This window comes from Adiantum capillus-veneris, chromosome 24 (genome assembly GCF_014529385.1).
Source record: "Adiantum capillus-veneris isolate H3 chromosome 24, ASM1452938v2, whole genome shotgun sequence".
NCBI lineage: Eukaryota > Viridiplantae > Streptophyta > Polypodiopsida > Polypodiales > Pteridaceae > Adiantum > Adiantum capillus-veneris.
The window spans coordinates 82,285,722-82,307,108 of record NC_140954.1 but is presented as its reverse complement, the minus strand read 5'-3'; the positions used below and the strand labels follow the sequence as shown (position 1 = coordinate 82,307,108).

At 44.4% G+C, this 21,387-nt stretch overlaps 1 protein-coding gene across 1 annotated transcript in view; it reads left to right on the top strand.

Annotated features, from left to right (window-relative positions):
* Window positions 1-1,290: 1,290 nt before the first annotated feature.
* LOC147426671 (RNA methyltransferase family protein) overlaps window positions 1,291-21,387 on the top strand; it is a 42,139-nt gene continuing 22,042 nt past the window's right edge. The window contains exon 1 of the mRNA XM_086498100.1: window positions 1,291-2,220. Within this exon, the coding sequence (XP_086354226.1) occupies window positions 1,306-2,220 (915 nt within the window). The 5' untranslated portion in view covers window positions 1,291-1,305. The remainder of the gene's footprint in view (window positions 2,221-21,387) is intronic.

Sequence of the window (21,387 nt, the reverse complement as noted above, 5' to 3'; positions counted from 1 at the left end):
GCGTGTGCTGGCGATGCTGGCGACGAAGCTCGAGAGGATGCAACCTCCTCTGATACCAATTGTTGGAAATAGGGTTGCAGGGAAACACACACAGCTTGGAGAAGACGAATGAAGCTCAAGGCACACAACATAATGTGTATTACTTAGTGTGCAATGGAAAGATGAGATAGCCCTAGAGTGGTGGTCATATATACAATGCACGAGGGAAAAAAAACTCCTAGTAAGGGAAAAAATGGCTTGGCGGTCCTAAGTGTGTTCAGACACATCACTACCACATGTATATAGTAACATGTCAAAATTTGAAGGCCATCATCTTTTTAATCAAATTAGTTCTCACTTCATTGCAATGAAGATACTTTTCAAGATGGTACCTCTCATAAGGTGATTGAAATGTGGAAGAAGCATATCTCATGGTTTTGCGAAGACAATTATTACCTGGTAGTGAGTATATATGTACAGGTCTGTATGTATGTATTAATGTATGGATATATACATTTGTGATTTTGATGAGATGTAACTTTGATGTATGTATGTATATCTTATTGCAAGAGGGGAGATTAGCAGCCATAGGCTTTATTTACTCCAATTGAAGCTAAATTCTATTAAAAAAGTTTCTTGCTTTACTGTGCAACAGGGTTGTCAAAATTGCTATGAAAATGCACACAAACAGACAACGTGTCATCACAAAGTAAGGGCCATGTTGGATGAACTTTAAACTTCACATTTGTTCATTGAGCTCACTGCCTTTAGGCCAAAAATTTTGTACATATGGAACCAAGCTTTTAGTGTTCCTTGAATTGTGACCATTAAAATGATAAGAGGTGGCTTTGATTGTGAAGGGAGTTTATTGTGAGTGTTCCGTATTATGCTTGTTGTCGATTTTTGTTATGGGTTGGAAGTTACTATGTCCCAATGAGTACTACTATCAATCCACCCTTAATGAGACTAATAAAATCTAATTCTTGTATTTCAATGATAGTAAAAGAATTGATTCAGATGGAGTGAAAAATGTTGCATGCCATATCTTGTTTAAGTCCCCTTGGTTGAGTATAAGTCATTTGTGAGGAATAACACCTTTGGTCTGGACTATGAGACATTGCTATCTTGTGGGCGATGAATTTTGTGCGGGGTTTGCATTGTGTGTGCTTATGTAGTTATCTCGCTCAACCACAATGTTTTAAACGAATGGGGAAGCACCCACTATGGTTCAACCCTTGAGACATGCAGGCGTGGTGAGTGTAGTGGGAGCGAAGGCTAAAAAAATAAAATATGTGAAGAGAACAATAATACATCGATGCAACATTAATGAAGAAAGCATTCACGGTTGTTTCTTCTCATCGCGTTGCCTCGCGCACGGCTTTCAGGGGCCGGTGTCTCTCCTTCGCAAGCTCGGCTAAATCTGCAGTATGGAGTTCTTCACCGCGCAATCTGCACGTGCAGTGCAGCAGCTCCAATACTCTACCTCTCTGCGAGCGACGAGCTGTTCACACGAGCTCGTTGGAGGAACTTCGGAAATGGAGGAGCTGGGCTCAAGACAAGGCAGTCTCTGTCGGAGACAAGTACCGCATTGCAGATGGTGGGCCTGATTCTCACGACCTTTTGAGAGAGCTAGAATGGATGCTAGAAGACGTTGTCAGTCATGTTCCCATGTCAAGCTCACCTCATTGCATGCCAAATGGCTCAAAAGATTGTCAAGAGAAACAACCCAACACCTTTTTGAATGCAGAAACATATGACGGTCCATCAGAAACACTACTAGAGACATTAGCTGGGGTGCGACATGTTCAACACGCTGACCCTCTGAGAGCATTAAAATGGCGAGACATCAAGAACTTTGAACCATCTGATTTTCAGAGGGTTGTTTACCTTCGGGCCAGTTTAGAAGAGCTTTCAACACTATGGACAGAGAGAGTGCAACATAGAAGACCCTTCCAATATGTTGTAGGATGTGCACATTGGAGAGACTTTGTTCTTTTTGTCAAAGAAGGCGTTCTTATTCCAAGGCCAGAGACAGAGCAAATGATTGACCTTGCTCAAGACCTAATTGATTTGCAACCCAACCTCGCGAAAGGTTTGTGGGCTGATCTTGGTACAGGCAGCGGGGCTCTTGCAATTGGGCTTGGGTCCATTCTTCATCCTCAAGGCAATATTGTGGCTGTTGATGTCAGTGATGAAGCTTTATTTATTGCTTCTCTCAACATTCAAAGATATGAGCTCCAGGTATGTGGAAATTTTGTTTGATTGCCTTTATATATCTTAAGTACTCCTAGGGTTCAATTTTGTTCTGTTTTTTTTGCTAAGATTTTTATAAGAGAATCGAAATGTTAAGTATGGCTAAATATTTCTTGCACTGTTTGCCATGTGATGCATAACAAAATTCACAAATCACAGCAAAAAGTTGGGATAATTCTCAAAGTGGAAGACAGTATTGGATAGTTCGTATTTACTGATCTTGCATACCCGAAAAGGTAATGCAGACTTGCTCTGGAAAGAGCAGATTGCTAAAGCTGAAGATTCACCGAAAGAAAAATTTGAGTTGAAGGAGTAGGTGGGACCTAAGAAAGATGCTTAATATATATGCAGCAGGTGGCAGGTTAAAGAAGCCCAAAGACTTCGAAACCATGCAATTTATTGAATGCTAATGATGTCTGAGCCTTGATTTCTAAGTGCATAAGTTCGGTAGTGCAATTGAAGAGCACTAAAGAGTCTTCTCTATTCTCAATTTTTGTTAAAGAACTTGTAGCTTTAGAAAGTATCAAGGCTTGTGTTCTCTAAATGTTATGTGTCTTTTGGCCACATCAATTTTTGAAGGCCTTTATGGATGATTCCAAGGGCCTTCAGCAAACCTGGAGATTGTAATAAAGGCATGGATGCTTTGTAAACTATAATATAACCTAGCCTTCTTCTCCTTCTGGCATTGAACATGATGCAGCTCCTCAGATGACGACTTGCACATGAGATGCAACCATGCTTTGTTTACACTCAAATCGCTTCTAGATGACGTCTCCATGGTGACTTTTGAGAGAGAGGCTCCCCTGGGTGATGTGGAAATGTCCAAAACTCTTTGCAACGGATTTGGCTGCGAACGTAGGCTCACAATGCTTTCGAACTCCCACGGTGGTTGCCTCTGATTGGAACCCTTTGGCTTTGGATTGATGGCTACCGATTGCTAAGAAGATGCAGATGGTGTGGACCTGATGTGCTGCCAAAGATGTGTATATATCGATGATGATGCAATGCCTCTTCTGGAATGATGGGATTCTCAAAGCAGATGGTGTTCAACTCCAAAGCTAATAGGCTGATTTGGATGGTGCCTTCCTTTGTCGTCAGAAACCGCTAACAAATCTTGATCCTCGCATTCAACATCTTTATGTTTCCAATGCATGTCTTCAATCATGCGATCTGTCATGTCGAAGAATTTATGACTGCAAATATCCATGCTAGGATTTCTTTATATCGAGGTGGTCGAGGACGCACACTAAGTCAACTACCCTCTCGCAGGCGCACGCTCCTACGCACAATGGTAGGTCCTGTAGTTCCCCGAGTGAGAGAAGTGTGCTTGGGCGAAACGCTACAACACTGAAAACACTTGAGAGAAAAAAAATTCCAAAGATTAGCGGATTAGTGCAAAATTTTGAAAGCTTTGATACCAATGTTTGGTGGAGCAGAATTGAAATGGTGAAGTTCTAGGTTTTACACTCCCACAAATCCTTTACTTCTTTTCCTTGCATTAGTGATTGCTTTAGCATGCATGAAGGATGGTTCCTTTTACTTTTCCTTGAAGAGAGGAAACGAGAGTACTGTACAAAGAGAGAGAGAGAGAGAGAGAGAGAGAGAGAGAGAGAGAGAGAGAGAGAGAGAGAGAGAGAGAGAGGGGACACTCGATGGGGTCCTGACCAACCCTCTCAAGGGCCCCCCACAGTGTAGCCAATATGGTGTTCGCTTTAGGTTGCGTAAATGGAATGTACACACATGCAATACCTGTTAGAGTTTAGATTCCTTTCCGGTGGTGGCTCCAGTTTCTCCCAAAAGCAGATTAGGGAGTGAGGCTGTTTTGTGGCTGTCCGTGACCGTATTTGAGGTAGACGTACCTTTTTCTCGGCGATGCACTCCACGGTGTTGCTTACCCAATAGGCTGGCATGAGGCGGGATCCGTGTTCCTAGGGTTTCCCGGGGTCAGAGTCTCAAGTGTTATACAGTTCTGTTATTGAATGTGTGGCCTCTGGGGCACCCAAGGGAGGGCGTCCCCCTCTGCACACAACTACAATGCATGATTGAGGTGACCCCCCTCTGCCTATATATGCCAGAAGGCTGGCTTCTTGACCTAGCCCTCAGCCCCCACGATCATGATAAATGGAAAAAAATATGGGAAAAATATCACTGCAAGGCTGGGGAATAATATTCCCAGCTTGCAGGAGCACAAATGGCCATGGAACAAAGCCCAAAACCCAAGTTAAACATGTCTAGACACAAGCCGACATGAGAAACCTGCCTCGCACTGGCCGGGCACAGCCACAAAACAGCCCTCACTCCCTAGCACTTGTCCCTGGGAGAAACTGGGACCAACTGGGCGAATCCGGAGAGATGCTCGAACTCCAACACTACGGTCGACTCAGGTTACACCTTTTCTTTTGGCTCAGGAGCAGTTTCATGGAGCGTCAATAAAGAGCTTACAGTTGCCTTATCTTCGAGAGAGGCGGAGTGTAGGGCTGTTTGCAGTGCTACATGTGAGTCAGTGTGGTTATGGAGGCTACTTTTGGAGATGGGATTTCCCTAGTAGGCGACCATCATAAACTTGGACGATCAAAGTTGTATAGCCATTGGGAGGAACCTAATGTTCCATGCCCAGACCAAGCATATAGAGATACAATACCATTTTGTGCCTGAGAAGACCAAGGATGGCTCTATCCAACTAGAGTACATCCCGACGTCAGATTACCTTGTTGACATCGTCACGAAACCTCTTCCACAGGAGACATTATCCTCTCATGCCAATTCTCTTGGACTTGTTTCTCATCCAGGAGCTGAGAGGGGGTGTTAGTGTCGGGTGCAGCGGAAGAGAATAAGGATTTTCTCGGATCTAGTACTCGTCACACAAACACAAGGGACACTTTACTTCACTTGAAAGAACTGAACTGGACTGAAAGAAAGAGAGAGACGAGAGAGAGAAAAGGAGACGACACAGGGATGTCGAGTCCCAACCCTCAAGGGCCCCCTTGCTTTGTTGCTAGAGCAAGTACTCTCTTTATTCTTGCACAATGTTGATACAATGACTAAATGCTGATGCTAATGGATATTGATACTACTGATGTTGGGTACTGGGTACTGAAGGGGTACTGAGGTTCTATGTCGAAGACGATGATGTCGACGACGGGTACTGCGGGTTCTATGTCGAAGACGGGGAGGTCAACGACGAGGTCTATGTCGAAGAGGATGAAGTTGATGTCCAGGTACTAAGGGACTGTGTCGACAACGGTTCTGTGTTGAAGATGGTGAAGTTGACGACGGTTCTAAGTCGAAGACGGTGATGTCGACGACGGGTACTGTTGGTCTATGTCGTCGTCATTGACGACGACGGTGACTATGACGATGACGACGATGGTGTCCGAGATTGCGATGACGATGACGAAGGTGTCGTCGTCAAGATAGGGATCTGCGATGAGGATGATGAAGGTGTCGCCGTCAAGATAGGGATCTGCGTCAACGATGATGATATTGACGACGACGATGGTGTCGATGATGATGACGTCAAAGCTGAAAACTGAAAACGCTAGATGCTTTGTTGGGGATCTGCTATTGTGGCGGTACTGCGGTCTGGATCTCCGGACTAGGGCTGAAATGCAAAACGCTGGCTGATCTGGCTGGAATCTGAAAACGCTAGGCTCATCTGGTACTAGATGGGGAATCTGGCAAGGATCTGCAACCGGGTGGGAGCGGTTCTCGCAAGACTGAGGCTGAAAATTGAAACGCTGGTGGTAATGGCTGAAAAGTTGATCTTCTTCTTGAGAAAATGCTAGGGCTCGTGCTGAGGTGCTGCTTGACTGCTGGGTGCCTGCCTCCTTGTGTCCCTGCTTCTTCAACCTCTACCGAGTGCCCAATGGGTTTCATTTATAGGAATTATATGCTGGGTAGGGCAAGCTTCCCAACAAACTTACAAAGAATTCCAAAAGTCACATTTAATAAAATGACTTATAAGAGGTGATTCACGCGGTAAAATGCGTGCACGACGAAAGGACTGTTCTTGTGCAAGAGAGGGTATGCAAGTGCGACCGGCTTGGCCATGCACGTCCTGCTAGAGGCTCACAAAGGTGCCAGGCTCAGTCCTAAGCTAAGACTCATGCTAGACTATAGCAAAAGCGTGTCCACGTGGCGCGCACGTGACATCCGATGTCGATCTTCCTTCAAAAGCATGGCAATAAAGATCGGATCTGGTAAGTCCATGGTTGAGACTCAAAGATTCTTCAGGAGAAAAAAGCTGGGAGAGTTTCTTTGGGTTCTTTGGTTCAACTTGGGTTCTTGATGGTTCTTGGTTCTTGGGGTTCTTTCGAAGGATAGACAAGAAACTCCTATAGTGTTCGAGATTGGCGAGAGCTCACGGCCACGTCAGTCTGTACCTCTTGTCGATGTGAATGTCTCTCCAATACTACAGGGCTTTATGATTGGGCAACTTGAGGGTGATGCGTTTAGGACTCAGTTAGTTTCCGTGGTGAATGTCTTTTCGCAACTGGTGCAGAACCCAAGGTTTATGGAGTTCTTGCAAGCGCCACCAGTGCAACAACAAAATAGGCAACCTACACCGCGTACAAAGCTTGTTGAGGCTCAAGCCCAAGTACTTCATGCGTCTCAACAGGATAGGGAACACTCGCATGTTGCGGAGTCAGGGGCTCCAAAACAGGTACCTCCCGTGCTTGAACAGGTGGCTGTTCCACAGGTTATGCCAGTTTAGCCCGCCACCTTTCAGAGCCCGCATGCTGTCTTGAATGGACAGGGAACTGCGTACCAGGCAATGCTCCCAGTTTTTCCACCACCCACGATACATCTTGGGTTTTTCGGGGGTGGATCAGTGTTCCAAAGTATGGCTGGTTATGCGCGTGGAAGTCAGCCGTACATGCCAGGAACAATGTTTGGGGGTATGCAAGGCATGATGCCAAACCCCATGTATGGTAGTATCGGCATGCAGCAGGGTTTTCAGTGCAACCAGGACTAGTTTGGGGTGCCACAGGGTCATTTTGGCATGGCTGGTTTTTTGGATAACAGCCAGATATCGCACCTCTGACGCAAAATGTGAATGGCCAAGATGTGCCGATCATGCCTACTACAGTGTCCATGTTGCAGACCATTCCTTATGACAACTTGGGGACACTGGAGAAGTCGAAATCTTACAAAGAAGGTGGTGCAGCTGTAAAGTTCGGTACTTTCAGTGGCTTTGAAGATAAAGCAAAGGCTCTTACTTTCCTCCAGCAGTTTGATACAACTTATGCAGGAGGGAATTTTACAGAGGCCTCGAAAGTCAGGAAAGTTGCCACTTTCTTAAAGGACAATGCGCTTACTTGGTGGACGACATTGTTAATGCAAGGATAGGCATCCGCCACTTGGGTCTACTTCAAGCAAATGTTTGCATCTGCTTGGCTGTCAAATGAATTTGAAGCCGATGTCATGACAGATTGGCACCAACTTACTTCGGCTACATGCAAGAGCTTGCTGGAGTACAATCGGAGGTTTTGTAAAGCATTACTCTCAGTGACCTCCTTCAGATTTGTGCCATTGACAGAGCAGATAGAGGAGTACTGTTGTGGACTACCGAAAGGGCTTCGTGACTATTGTACCAAGAACAGAGTGGCTACCCTCACTTAGCTTATGGAAGTTGCTAACACTGGTCTTGCCCTGTTGAAAGGAGAGGACAGTGGGTTTCTGAGCAACAAGAAAGCAGGGCAGCAATAGAAAAATTCAGCGAAGAAGCCCTTTGTGAAAACGGCTCCTGAAGCGTCACCAGGGTCAGAAAAGGCCACCAAAGACAAGGATTCAGCTAGGGCTTCTGGAGCGCAGACAAAGAAACAGAAAAGGAAGCCTTTTGTGCGTAAGTCGCTCAAGGAAAAGAAGGTCCTAATGGCTGAAAATAAATGCTTTATATACGAGCAGCCTGGTCAATTTGCTACCAATTGTCCACAAAGGAAAAGACCAGCTAACTCAGATGATAAAGAGGACCAGAGAAGCAAGAAGCCTAAACCCACTGCAGGTTTGTGCTAGATATGGTGGGTGATAGGCCCAGTACAAATGCAAGTGAGTTATGCAGGGCATGGGGTATAGTTAGGGATCAGACAGCACATATCTTCTTTGATCCAGGTGCCAAAGCCAACTTTATCTCACCAAAGTTAGCTATGAATGCAAGGTGCAGCGGAATGAATGTTTGAACTTTGCTCAAGATGAGTGCTCCGAACTGTGCTCAAGGTTCCTTTTGTTCTTATGGAAGGTAGAGCCTTTCGTTCTTAATGAGAGAATGCTATGCTCACAAACAAAGTGAATGGACAGTGTGCGTGCAAGTGTATGAGACCGAGAGATAGAGAGAGAAGAGAGATACGACACCAGAGACGTTGTAAAACCCTCCTCCGAAGGCCCCACTCTTGTCGACGAGAGTGGTCTACTTATGATTGCACAAACTGGTACAAACGGTATGCATGAGACTGATGCAAGTCTAGGCTATGTTGATGATGACGACGGGGATGACGAGATCGACCTAAGGGCTGAAATCTGCAATCTTTTATCTGCTGTCCAAAAACGCTATGGGCTGAAATCTGCGGCAAGTCCAAAAACTCTAATTTTGGGGCTGTTTTTGTAGGTCTTTGTCGCTGAAAATCTGCAAGTCTTAAGGCTGAAATCTGAGGTTCTTAAGGGCTGAAACTGTTGGTCTTTCCGGGCTGAATCTGCTACTCTCTTAGGGCTGAATTTGATGGTCTTTCTACTGCTGAAAATCGCCAGGGCCAAAGGCTGTAAAGGCTGAGATTTGCAAATGCTGGGATCTCCAAAACGCTAGGGTGCAATCTGGAAAACGCTAGGTGTGCAGTGACTTCTTGCGGTAAAGATCTGCTGCTGATGCTCTGTATATGAGATGCTAGGCGATGATGCAAAACGCTAGGTGCAAGGGAGCAATGGCGATCTTGGGTTGCTGAAAAACGCCAAGAGAAAGGGGGGGCTGGCGATGAGGAAAAACTCTAGGACTGAGTCTTGCTTGGAGGGAAGTCCACCAAGGGGTCTTGCTGAGAAGTTGCCTGCTGAGCTTGGCTCCTGTTGCCTCTTCTGCCATTTAGTGCTAGTCTAGGTTTGCTTATATACAAACTTACTCAATTTGCCCTACCTACTTCCAACAAAAGTCACTTAAAAATAATAAGTGAAAAATGTCAAAAATAGGAAAAAGAGGCTAAATGCACTGGAAAATTCCCATGAAGGATTCTGATGGGAATGCTTATGATCGTGCTGTGTGCAACCAGAGGATATGCATCTACACTAAGTGACTGGGCATGCACGGTCTACGAATAGACTCACAAAAGTGTCAGATCACTTCTAATTTAGACTGACTGGATTGACTGAACCCTGATCATGCTGTAGCTTGTCCACAGACACATAGGGTTGGATGTGTCACGTGACATCCCCTCCTTATCAAAGTGACGTACTGGTACCGAACTGTATGGCGTCGAGGGAGATCGCCAATAGCATCCGGAATCCTGGAAAGGACTCTTCGCCGGCCCACTCTGATGTGTGGGTCGTGCGGTACTTGAACTTCATAAAGGTCTGCAACGCTTGCTTCTTTGGGCCGCGCCGAAAGCGACACAAAGTCTTCTGTGGCTCCTTCGATGCTTCAACTTCGTGTAGAGTCATGCTTCTTCCTTCTTCAAGAATCTCCATGGTGGTTGAAAATTCGTGAAACCATTATTGGGTTAAAGGCCCAAATGGCCCCCTTTAATGTATATTTTAAAGGTTACTAACCTTTGGCCAAGTTCACATTGAACTTGGCCAGTAACTTTAAATTGGTCCTATACATATTAATAAAGGGAATGCGAGTTTTTTAACTCACTCACTTATTCCCCCCAGCTAACGAGTAGCGCTCTCTCTCTCTCCCTCTTCGTTCTGCTAGCTCCCTCCTTCCTGTCTGCACTCGCCCCTCTCCAAGGTGCACACCCTGCACTTCTTTGCGTGCTCTTTCACTTGCACACACCGCTTCGCGCTCATTAAATGGTATCAGAGCCCAATTAGGGTTTGCTCCCAAACCTGCAAACGTTGAATTTCTGAACAGGAAGGCTGAACAGGAAGGCTGTTACATACATTAAAATGGCCATGACCGATGAGACAGTCATTGATGTGAAAGCCTGAAAGGTCTTACAACTGCTTTTGATGTGTGGGAGAAGTTAAAGGAATGTATGAAAATACAACGCCTGTAAACCAAGTGCATTTGATGCGAAAACTTGTTGACATGCAATTAGATGAGTTCAAGAGCGCTGCAGAGCACTTGTCATTGTTCACAGGTACTTTATCGCAGTTACAGGACTCAGGCTTGCCTCCTTTTGATGATAAGCTGAAAGCTATCTTCTTGCTTATGACCTTACTTGAGTCATGGGAAACATTGGTGGTTTCATTATCTAATAACCCCAATTTGACCTTTGATGGTGTTAGGGGTTCTATCTTGAATGAGGAAATCAGGAGGAAAGCAAGTGGAGAGGGAGGCAGCTCTGCCAACATGGTTAGAGGCAGGACAGAAAAGAAGAATGCTTATGCACAAAGGAGTAAGAGTAAGAGTAAGGAAAGGGGAAATGCAAGCAAAGGCAAGGGTGATGTGACTTGCTATCAGTGTGGCAGGAAAGGTCACAAGAAACCCGATTGCAGGTACTATAAAGCCGAGTTAGAACGGAAAAAGAATGGCGGAGACAAAAAGAAAGAGAAGAAGGAAGCCAAGACAGATGCACAGGATAGCTCAAAGGACGAAGAGAAGGCCAATGTGGCTTCTAGTGTTGTGATTGAGGAGCTGTCAGATATAGAGGACATCTTGTGTGTCTCTTTGTCAGATGATGATGCTTATGACATTGATGCCTCTCTAAATGTTCATTCACAGGACATGCAGATCACCAAGAGTGATCTTATTGATGCTTTGTTGACTATCAATGATGCATTATCTCAGACTTGGATTGTTGATTCCGGTGCTTCATTTCATGTGACTCCTATCAAGGAGTGTTTCTCTACTTTTGATGCAGGCAAGCGTGGCCATGTATACCTTGGAAACAATCATGCATGTTCCATTGAGGGTATTGGCACTGTGCATCTCTCCATAGATGGCACAAACGAGCTTGTCTTGCATGATGTTAGATATGTGCCGGGAATCAAGAAGAGTCTGCTTTTTGTTGGTCAGATGGATATGCATGGTTACAGCATCTTGTTTGAGAGAGGATCATGGAAAATGACTAAAGACTCAAGGTTGATTGTAAAGGGCACAAAGAAAGGGACACTTTATTGCATGCATGGAAATGTCGTGCTGGGCAAGTTTATTGCATTGGCTGAAATTAACTCTCACATGGAGTTATGGCACAAGAGGCTTGACCATATGAGCCAAAAGGGCCTTTCGAAGCTTTGTACTTTGAACAAGCTTGATGCTAAAGGCACAAAGTAATGAATGTCAATATGGCAAGCAAGTAAAGTGTTCTTATTACTCTGGTGTCTCGTAAATCTTGTGTGCTTGATCTTGTACATTCTGATGTATGTAGCATGCCTACTAAGTCTATGGGAGGTGCATGCTATTTTGTCTCCTTTGTTGATGATCATTGGGTTTATTTGCTTAAATTTAACGATGAAGCCTTTGCTGCGTTTAAGAGATTTCATATATTTGTGACCACCCAAACAGGTAGAAAGCTAAAATTCTTGCGTACGGACAATGGGGGGGAGTTCACAAGTGCTGAATTTAACAAATTTTGTGAAAATTTAGGCATTAAGAGGGAGCTTACTGTGCCATACAACCCTTCTTCTAATGGTGTGGCTGAAAGATTCAACAGGACTCTTTGTGAGAGGGTGAGATGCATGTTGTCCACAACTAATCTCTCTCATGGATTTTGGGGAGAAGCTTTGAAAACTGCAGTGCATATATGCAATCGATCCCCTCACATGTCTTTGAAAGGTGACATCCCTGAAGAGGTTTGGTCTGGCAAGCATGCTTCATATGATCACTTACGCATTTTTGGTTGCGAGGCTTTTGTTCATGTTAGACCTGAATTGAGGAGTAAACTAGATGCCAAGTCCATTAAAGGCCTTTTCATGGGATATGGTGAAGAAGGCGAAATGGGTTATAGGATTTGATTACCTCATCTCAAAAGGGCTGTACGCAGCCAGGATGTTGTTTTTAATGAGGCAAGGGTGCTTCAAAACAATTGTGCTTGAAAGCATGACCATAAAAGGGTCAAATTTCAGCATGACCAGCCACCTGTTAGGCCTATTTTTGACCCTCAGGATGCACCACATATGGCTGAAAATGTAGATGATCTAGTGGTGTTTGAACCAGATGATGTTAGGGCAGCAAATTGAGGCTCCTGAAGGGCATTTGCAACCACGAAACAATGCTGAAAATGGTGTTGAAAATGATGTACAGCAGCCCATTGTTGATGATTTTATCATGCCACTTGATGTAAACCCATTGCTGGATAATGTGGATCATTGGGTGAGGCGGTCTACTCGTCAAAGACGGCCTGTGAGCAGATATGATCTCTCTTTGCATTACATTATGTTGATAGATGAGGGAGAGCCTCTTAGGTATAAAGAGGCAAAGACATTTGAGCACAGCGACAAGTGGGAGCTTGCTATGCAGGAAGAGATTAAAGCTTTGCATGCTAATCATACTTGGGATTTGGTGGATTTGCCCAAAGGAAGGAAGGCTATCTCTAACAAATGGGTGTATAAAATCAAGACAGTTGATGCAAAACCCAAGTATAAGGCAAGGCTAGTTGCAAAGGGATATGTTCAAACCAAGGGCATAGACTCTCAGGAAGTGTTCTCTCCTGTTGTGAAGATGACCACTTTGCGTGTATTGTTTGCCATAGTGGCTGCTCTTGATTTGGAAATGGACCAAATGGATGTACATATCGCTTTCTTGCATGGTGATGTAGAAGAAGAGCTTTACATGAAGCAACCCGAGGGTTTTGTTATTCCTGGCAAGGAACATATGGTATGTATGCTCAATAGAAGCTTGTATGGGTTGAAACAATCATGTAGACAGTGGTACAAGAAGTTTGACCGCTTCATGCTTAAACATGGTTACAAAAGAAGCCATGCAGACCATTGTTTGTATACCAAACGTGATGAGGATGGCAGCCCTATCATTCTTGTGCTCTATGTTGATGATATGTTGATAGCTGCAAAGAAAAGAAGCATTATTGATGCTCTTAAAGGACAACTGAAATCTGCATTTTCAATGCAAGACCTTGGGGCAGCTGAACATATACTTGGAGTGCGTGTTACAAGGCAAAGAGACAAGCGCCTATTGTATTTGTCGCAAGAAAAGTACATTGAAAAGGTGATGGACAGATTTAACATGGCTGAAGCAAAGCCTCTTGGTGTGCCATTACAGCCATATGTCAAAATCTCCAAGGATGATTGTCCTAAGTCAAAGGAAGAAGCCAATGACATGCAAAGTGTGCCTTACGCTTCAGCTTGTGGTTCACTCGGCCACTGAAGCTTCTAAAGAAGCTATTTGGTTAGCACGCCTATGCAGTGAGTTTGGTTTGCCTGCCAAGGCACCTATGTTTGGTTGTGATAGCCAGAGTGCCATATGTCTGGCAAAGAATGCCATGTTTCATGCACGCACAAAGCATATTGATGTGCGGTATCACTTCATACGAGAAGTGCCTGAGGATGGCCTTATTACATTGGTTAAGGTCCATACATCACAAAATCCAGCAGATGCTCTCAGTAAGTGCTTATCCAAAGCACAACATCATCTATGCATAGAGATGGTGGGAGTCACGTAGTTTAAAGGCGCCATTTATGCCTTTTAGTGGGAGGTTGTTGGGTTAAAGGCCCAAATGCCCCCCTTCAATGTATATTTTAAAGGTTACTAACCTTTGGCCAAGTTCACATTGAACTTGGCCACTAACTTTAAATTGGTCCTATACATATTAATAAAGGGAATGTGAGTTTTTTAACTCACTCACTTATTTCCCCCTAGCTAACGAGTAGCTCTCTCTCTCTCTCTCTCTTCGTTTTGCTAGCGCCCTCCTTCCTATCTGCACTCGCCTCTCTTCAAGGTGCACACCCTGCACTTCTTTGCGTGCTCTTTCACTTGCACTAAAGGCCCAAATCGCCCCCTTTAATGTATATTTTAAAGGTTACCAACCTTTGGCCAAGTTCACATTGAACTTGGCCACTAACTTTAAATTGGTCCTATACGTATTAATAAAGGGAATGTGAGTTTTTTAACTCACTCACTTATTCCCCCCAACTAACGAGTAGCGCTCTCTCTCTCTCTCTCTCTCTCTCTCCCTCTTCGTTCTGCTAGCGGCCTCCTTCCTGTCTGCACTCGCCCCTCTCCAAGGTGCACACCCTGCACTTCTTTGCGTGCTCTTTCACTTGCACACACCGCTTCGCGCTCATCAACCATTTCTAACACAAAACCATGAACATACCTATTCCATGTAAAGTGAGTGGAAAAAATCTTGTCTTCCTCAAAGACGGTGCATGCAATGTAGATGAACAAAGAGACGGAGTGCCAAACCGTTCACCACACACACGCAAACAATGAGATCGAATCTTTCTGCTATGATCTAAAGCAATCAACTGTGGCAATTCACAACGGAAATGCCCATGCTTGGTGCTCATACTTTCATGTGCTCTTTCTACAACCATGTCGTGCCAAGGAGGAGACATGGAATGTGACTTCCTTGAATGCATACTTTTTAGCTTTTCATGAAAAATCCGCATACATTCGTGCTCATTCATGAGTGAAACGTGCTCAACGTACAATATATCATGCCTAGTAAAAGGGATCACACAGAGACGCCGACTAAAATACAGGAAACGATCACGAATGAGACACTCAACAATGCGTGCGTATCAATCATGCGAACACATAATACTTCCTGTGAGGGTTCTTGAGACCTAGGCTCGAGAGCCAAGATTGGTTCTTCTTGAAGGGGTTCTTTGGACCTAGGCTCGAGAGCCAAGATGGATTCTTCGTGATTGATCGAATCTGAAATGAGGTTAGCTTCAATAGAGAAAGTATCAACTAACACATCATCCTTGTGAACAATCACATCATCTTCATGCAAATCATCATGCTTGTGAGAAATCACATCTTGATCATGCAAATCATCATGCTTGTCAGTGTCATCCAAATCATCATGCTTGTCAGTGTCATCCAAATCATCATGCAAATCATTGGCATTCAAATCATCATGCTTATCATTGTCATTCAAATCATCATGCTTATCATAATCATGCAAATCATGTGTGTCATGCTTGAGAGAAGAAGAGACTAAGAGAGTCTCCTTTTCGCGAATCTCTTCAATCTTCGCCTGCACATTAGAAATGAGAGAGGAAGAATGAACAACGTTCTTGCGATCCAATTTTCTTTTTCTTTCTGCGCACTTGCGATCAAATTCTTTGGCCTCCAAGCGTAATTGCTCGCGCTCACGCTCCATGGCTGCCATTCTTGCTTCGTGCCACATTGCCATCATGTCCATCATCGACTTGACCAAAGCCTCCATGGGATTCGGTACAGTTTGTGGCGTAGATGGCGAAGGGGGAGGGTCGGAAAAATCTCTTGGTGGGGAAAATTCTTCGTCGCCTCTCTCATGCTCATCACCTGTATGCGAAGTATCCATTCCGCTTCGGGTGATGACCATGCACTATGATCTTTGGTTCTTAAGTTCACGAGGAACTTGGGTTCTTGAGGGTGTTGAGGTTCTTGAGGTTCTTGAGGTTTTCTCGCTTGCAATCTGTGTTTGAGAAGGATCTTCTCTTTACCCGAGTTCTACTCTTTTCCGCGGGCGCACCCCTTGGCGGCCTTGCGCTCACACCAAAGTTGCTTTTTCCCACCTCACATCGATTGGCCGGCCGCTAAGTGCACGGTCCGCTCTCAATGAGTGAAAAGAGACACAAGGGGAGGCTGGACAAGCCCTTCTTTCCTGGGATTCCTGTCACTCTTCAAAAACACGATTAGGAATCGACACGCCCAAGCGAACTTGGGTTCGTGCGACCGAAACAAGCAAAAAAAATTCTGTGGTTCTTGTGGTTCTTTCCTTGAGTGATACAGAACACTGCCAAAGCTCTGATACCAATCTAAGGTGCAACGGAATGAATGTTTGAACTTTGCTCAAGATGAGTGCTCCGAACTGTGCTCAAGGTTCCTTTCGTTCTTATGGAAGGTAGAGCCTTCCGTTCTTAATGAGAGAATGCTATGATCACAAACAAAGTGACTGTGTGTGCAAGTGTATGAGACCGAGAGATAGAGAGAGAAGAGAGATACGACACCAGAGACGCTGTAAAACCCTCCTTCGAAGGCCCCACTCTCGTCGGCGAGAGTGGTCTACTTATGATTGCACAAACAGGTACAAACGGTATGCATGAGACTGATGCAAGTCTAGGCTATGTTGACGATGACGACGGGGATGACGAGATCGACCTAAGGGCTGAAATTTGCAGTCTTTTATTTGCTGTCCAAAAACGCTATGAGCTGAAATCTGTGACAAGTCCAAAAACTCTGATTTTGGGGCTGTTTTTGTAGGTCTTTGTCGCTAAAAATCTGCAGGTCTTAAGGCTGAAATCTGAGGTTCTTAAGGGCTGAAACTGTTGGTCTTTCCGGGCTGAATTTGCTACTCTCTTAGGGCTGAATTTGATGGTCTTTCTACTGCTGAAAATCGCCAGGGCTGAAGGCTGTAAAGGCTGAGATCTGCAAACGCTGGGATCTCCAAAACGCTAGGGTGCAATCTGGAAAACGCTAGGTGTGCAAGGACTTCTTGCGGTAAAGATCTGCTGCTGATGCTCTGTATATGAGATGCTAGGCGATGATGCAAAATGCTAGGTGCAAGGGAGCAATGGCGATCTTGGGTTGCTGAAAAACGCCAAGAGAAAGGGGGGGCTGGCGATGAGGAAAAACTCTAGGACTGAGTCTTGCTTGGAGGGAAGTCCACCAAGGGGTCTTGCTGAGAAGTTGCCTGCTGAGCTTGGCTCCTGTTGCCTCTTCTGCCATTTAGTGCTAGTCTAGGTTTGCTTATATACAAACTTACTCAATTTGCCCTACCTACTTCCAACAAAAGCCACTTAAAAATAATAAGTGAAAAATGTCAAAAATAGGGAAAATAGGCTAAATGCACTGGAAAATTCCCTTGAAGGATTTTGATGGGAATGCTTATGATCGTGCTGTGTGTAACCAGAGGATATGCATCTAGACTAAGTGACTGGGCATGCACGGTCTATGAATAGACTCACAAAAGTGTCAGATCACTTCTAATGTAGACTGATTGGACGGATTGAACCCTGATCATGTTGTAGCTTGTCCACGGACACATAGGGTTGGATGTGTCACGTGACAATGAAGCTGGGCATCAGAGCTAAAGAGATGGGGTACACAGCACAAGCAGAGTTGGCATGTCCTGGCCACTCAGATTGTGTTACTCCCATTATCGGAAAGCTGCGTCTGCATATTCAGTCGTATGTGGGCACAGAAGAGTTCTATATCATGCTATTGGAAGGGTGCTATGCGCTACTTGGAATTCCATGGATGTTTAGAGTGCATGGTGTGCTGGATGCCTTCGGCAAGACGATCACCCTTCAACATAGGGGCAAAACTCATGTTTTGGATGTAAAGCTCAAAGGGGAGTCTGTCCCTATTGTATCTGCTTCTGCTATCACTTCTGTAATAAAGAATTATCTTTTTGTGTACTTGATTTTTGCACGTGATGTCTTAGATTATGTTCATTCAAATTTATCTGTGGTAAATAAAGAAAGGTCAGCATTTTTGCAAAAGTTTAGTGACTGTTTTTCAGATTCATTACCGTCGCAATTGTCGCCAGAGAGACCTGAGGACCATCGGATAGATTTGTTGCCAGGGTGTAGCCCACCAAATAGACCTCCCTACAGGGTTAGCGCGGCGCAACAGAAAGAGATTATGGTCCAGGTTAAGGAGTTATTAGAGAAGGGGCTGATTCAGCCTAGTTCTTTACCCTTTTGCTCCCCAGTGCTCCTAGTGCAGAAGAAGGATGGCTCATGGCGCATTTGTATTGATTACCGTGCGTTGAATAAGAATACCATGAAGAATAGGTTTTCTATTCCTCGAAGTGATAATATTCTCGATCGTTTAGAGGGTGCTGCAATTTTCAGCAGGATAGACCTTAAGTGTGGGTACCATCAGATTCGTATAAGGCCAGAGGATGTGCACAAGACTGCCTTCAAAACGACATTTGGTCTTTATTGGTTCTAGTGATGCCGTTTGGGCTAACAAATGCTCCTGGCATGTTCAACAGAATGATGGACCGGATTTTCCGCTCGCATCAACAGTTTGTTGGGACATTTTTAGATGACATGATAGTCTATTCGAAGACTGAAGAGGAGCATAGGCGTCACTTGACCATTGTGTTCGAAGAGCTGCGCAGCCACAGGTTACTTGTCAATCCTAAGAAAAGTGAATTCTTCCTGGAAGAGATCCACTTTCTTGGCCACATAGTCTTAAAGGATGGTGTCAGAATGGATCCCGCAAAGGTCGAAGCTATTAAGACATGGCCAGACTTGAAGACTGTGCACGATGTCAAAAGCTTCTTTGGATTGTGTTCCTACTATAGAAGGTTTATTAGGAGCTTTGTAGAGATAGCATCACCTCTTCACGCATTGCAAAAGAAAGAGGTCACTTTCAGATGGACCCAAAAAGAGATTTTAGCTTTTAGTCTCTTAAAGGAAAAGTTGACTTCGGATCTAGTGTTTGCCAGATCTTAGGAAGACATTTGTGGTCTAGTGTGACGCATGTGGCAGTAGCATCGGAGTAGTGCTAATGCAAGATGGACGGGTAGTAGCTTATGAATGCCGAATTTTGCAAGGGCCAGAGAGGACTATACAAGTCTATGAGAAAGAGCTCTTGGCCGTGATTCATGCGCTTTCTAGCTGGAAGCACTATCTCTTAGGTGCTGATTTTGTTGTCCAAACAGATCATCAGACCTTGGGATACTTCTTGACACAGTCAAAGTTATCCGAAAAGCATATGCGATGGGCAAACATTCTTTTTATGTTCCACTTCCAGATTATGCATATGGAAGGCAAGAAGAATGTTGTGGCTGATGCGTTATCAAGGAAGCCACAAATTTCAGCTGTGTCAATTCCTTATCATCATGAGTTAGATGACATGAAGGAACAATATGCTACTGATGAAGATTTTGCAAGGATCTTTGAACAGTTGCAAGACGGACAACATTATGAGCACTACCTTCTCAGAGATGGTTTTATGATGATGCATGGCAGACTTTGTGTCACTCGGCCATTGCGACATAAGGTCATGGAAGAGAGTCGTGTCCCACCGTATGCAGGGCATCGTGGTATTGAGCGACAATTAAAGCGGTAGAGACATTCTTCTATTGGCATACCTTGAGGAGAGATGTTGATGCCTTTGTGCGAGCATACGTGATTTGCGAAAAGGTTTGACAAGCAAAAGGCACTAGGGCTATTACAACCACTACCGATTCCGGATAAGCCATGGGAAAGCATTGCTATGGACTACTTTATCTTTGATCTTCCAAGAACGCCAACAAGGAATGATGGTATATGGACCATTATCTGTAGGTTCAGCAAGCAGACCCATTTTATCCCTGTCAAGAAGAAGATAAAATCTGATCAGATGACACACTTGTTTATGTACAATGTGTTTAAGTACCATTGTATGCCACAATCAATTGTCAGTGATCGTGATCCTCACATGACCAGTTTGTTTTGGAGAGGATTGTTTGAGAACATGGGCTCTACGCTCAAGTTCTCGTCTTCGTTTCATCCACAAACTGATGGACAGTCAGAAGAGGCTAATTCTACTGTCTTAGATCTGCTGAAATGCTATGTGTGAGATAATAAGGGCGAGAGTGTAACAGTATTTGCCTATGCTTGAGTATGTGTACAACAATACGGTGCATTCGTCCACAGGCAAGGCACTTTTTGAGATTGTTGAAGGCGGCAAAAAGGTTCCTCCCATTTTGCATACAAAGGACAAGATCTTTGAGGCAGATCGATATGTTGAGAACATGGATGAAATGTACAAGAAAATCAAAGTTGCCTTGGAGAAGACTCAGGCAAAGCAGAAAAAGGTTGCTGATCGTCACAGTCATGAATTGTTGTTATCACCTGGTTATTGGGTTCTGTTAAGGTTCGAAAAGGTAAGGTTAAAGAAGATGAAGGGCAAGGAACGGCTGTTTTCTAAGCTCAGTATGCGTTAATATGGGCCTTTTCAAGTGCTTGACAAGATGAGCGATGTGGCTTACAGGCTGAAATTGCCTGATGTGTGGAAGATTCATAATGCGTTTCACGTGAGTCTTTTAAGACCCTTCGGGGGTGATGTGCTAGAAGATATGCCAGATGAGGATCAGCCAGAAGTTGAGGAACTAATGAGATCGTGGTACCTGAGCAAGTTTTGGCACGTAAGGACAGAAAAGTTAAAGGACAGGTTGCAAGATGCTATTTGGTGAAGTTCAAGAACTATCCGCCTATGGATGCAAATGTATTGCAGCTTTGCCTTGAAGCCTTTGGGTTACAACCTACTTATGCCCCAACCCAACGTGTGTGCAAAGGAGGGGTAATGATAGAGCTAGCACATCAAATGTGCATAAAATTTACATATGAATTCAGTGTAATAGATGGAAATGACAAAAGTATGAAGGTCTCATTAAGTCATTTGTATCGATGTGTTATGACCTTTCTTGCAGGTACATGGATGATAAAAGAGTGCTAACAACACAAGATCATGAGTGGCATGTATTTATGGTATGCACTCGAGGACGTTTGCGATTTCAAGAGGGGGGTATGTCACGAGGACGTGGCAGCTGTTAACTATGTCATGAGGACGTGGCAATTGCTAACCTTAGTTTCTGGTTTCTTTCCAATGATTTTTGTTTTATTTTTGAGACCTTTTTTTGAAGTTGCGAATGGTCGGACATTGTATGGCCAATGTGAATGGTAGTTTCACTTGCAGACGGAAAGTGGGTCAGCACTGGAATTCGTATAGTAAGAGGATGTCTAAGCTCAGTACAAGATCATGTAGGTCCCCTCGTCGCACTTAGCAAGTTGATGGATACTAGGAAGTGAACTCAATAGAGGTATAAAGTCAAGGTGGGATCACCATCAGAAAGTATCCGACAGTTGGGCCACATTGCACTTTTGGATGCGGTCCCAATG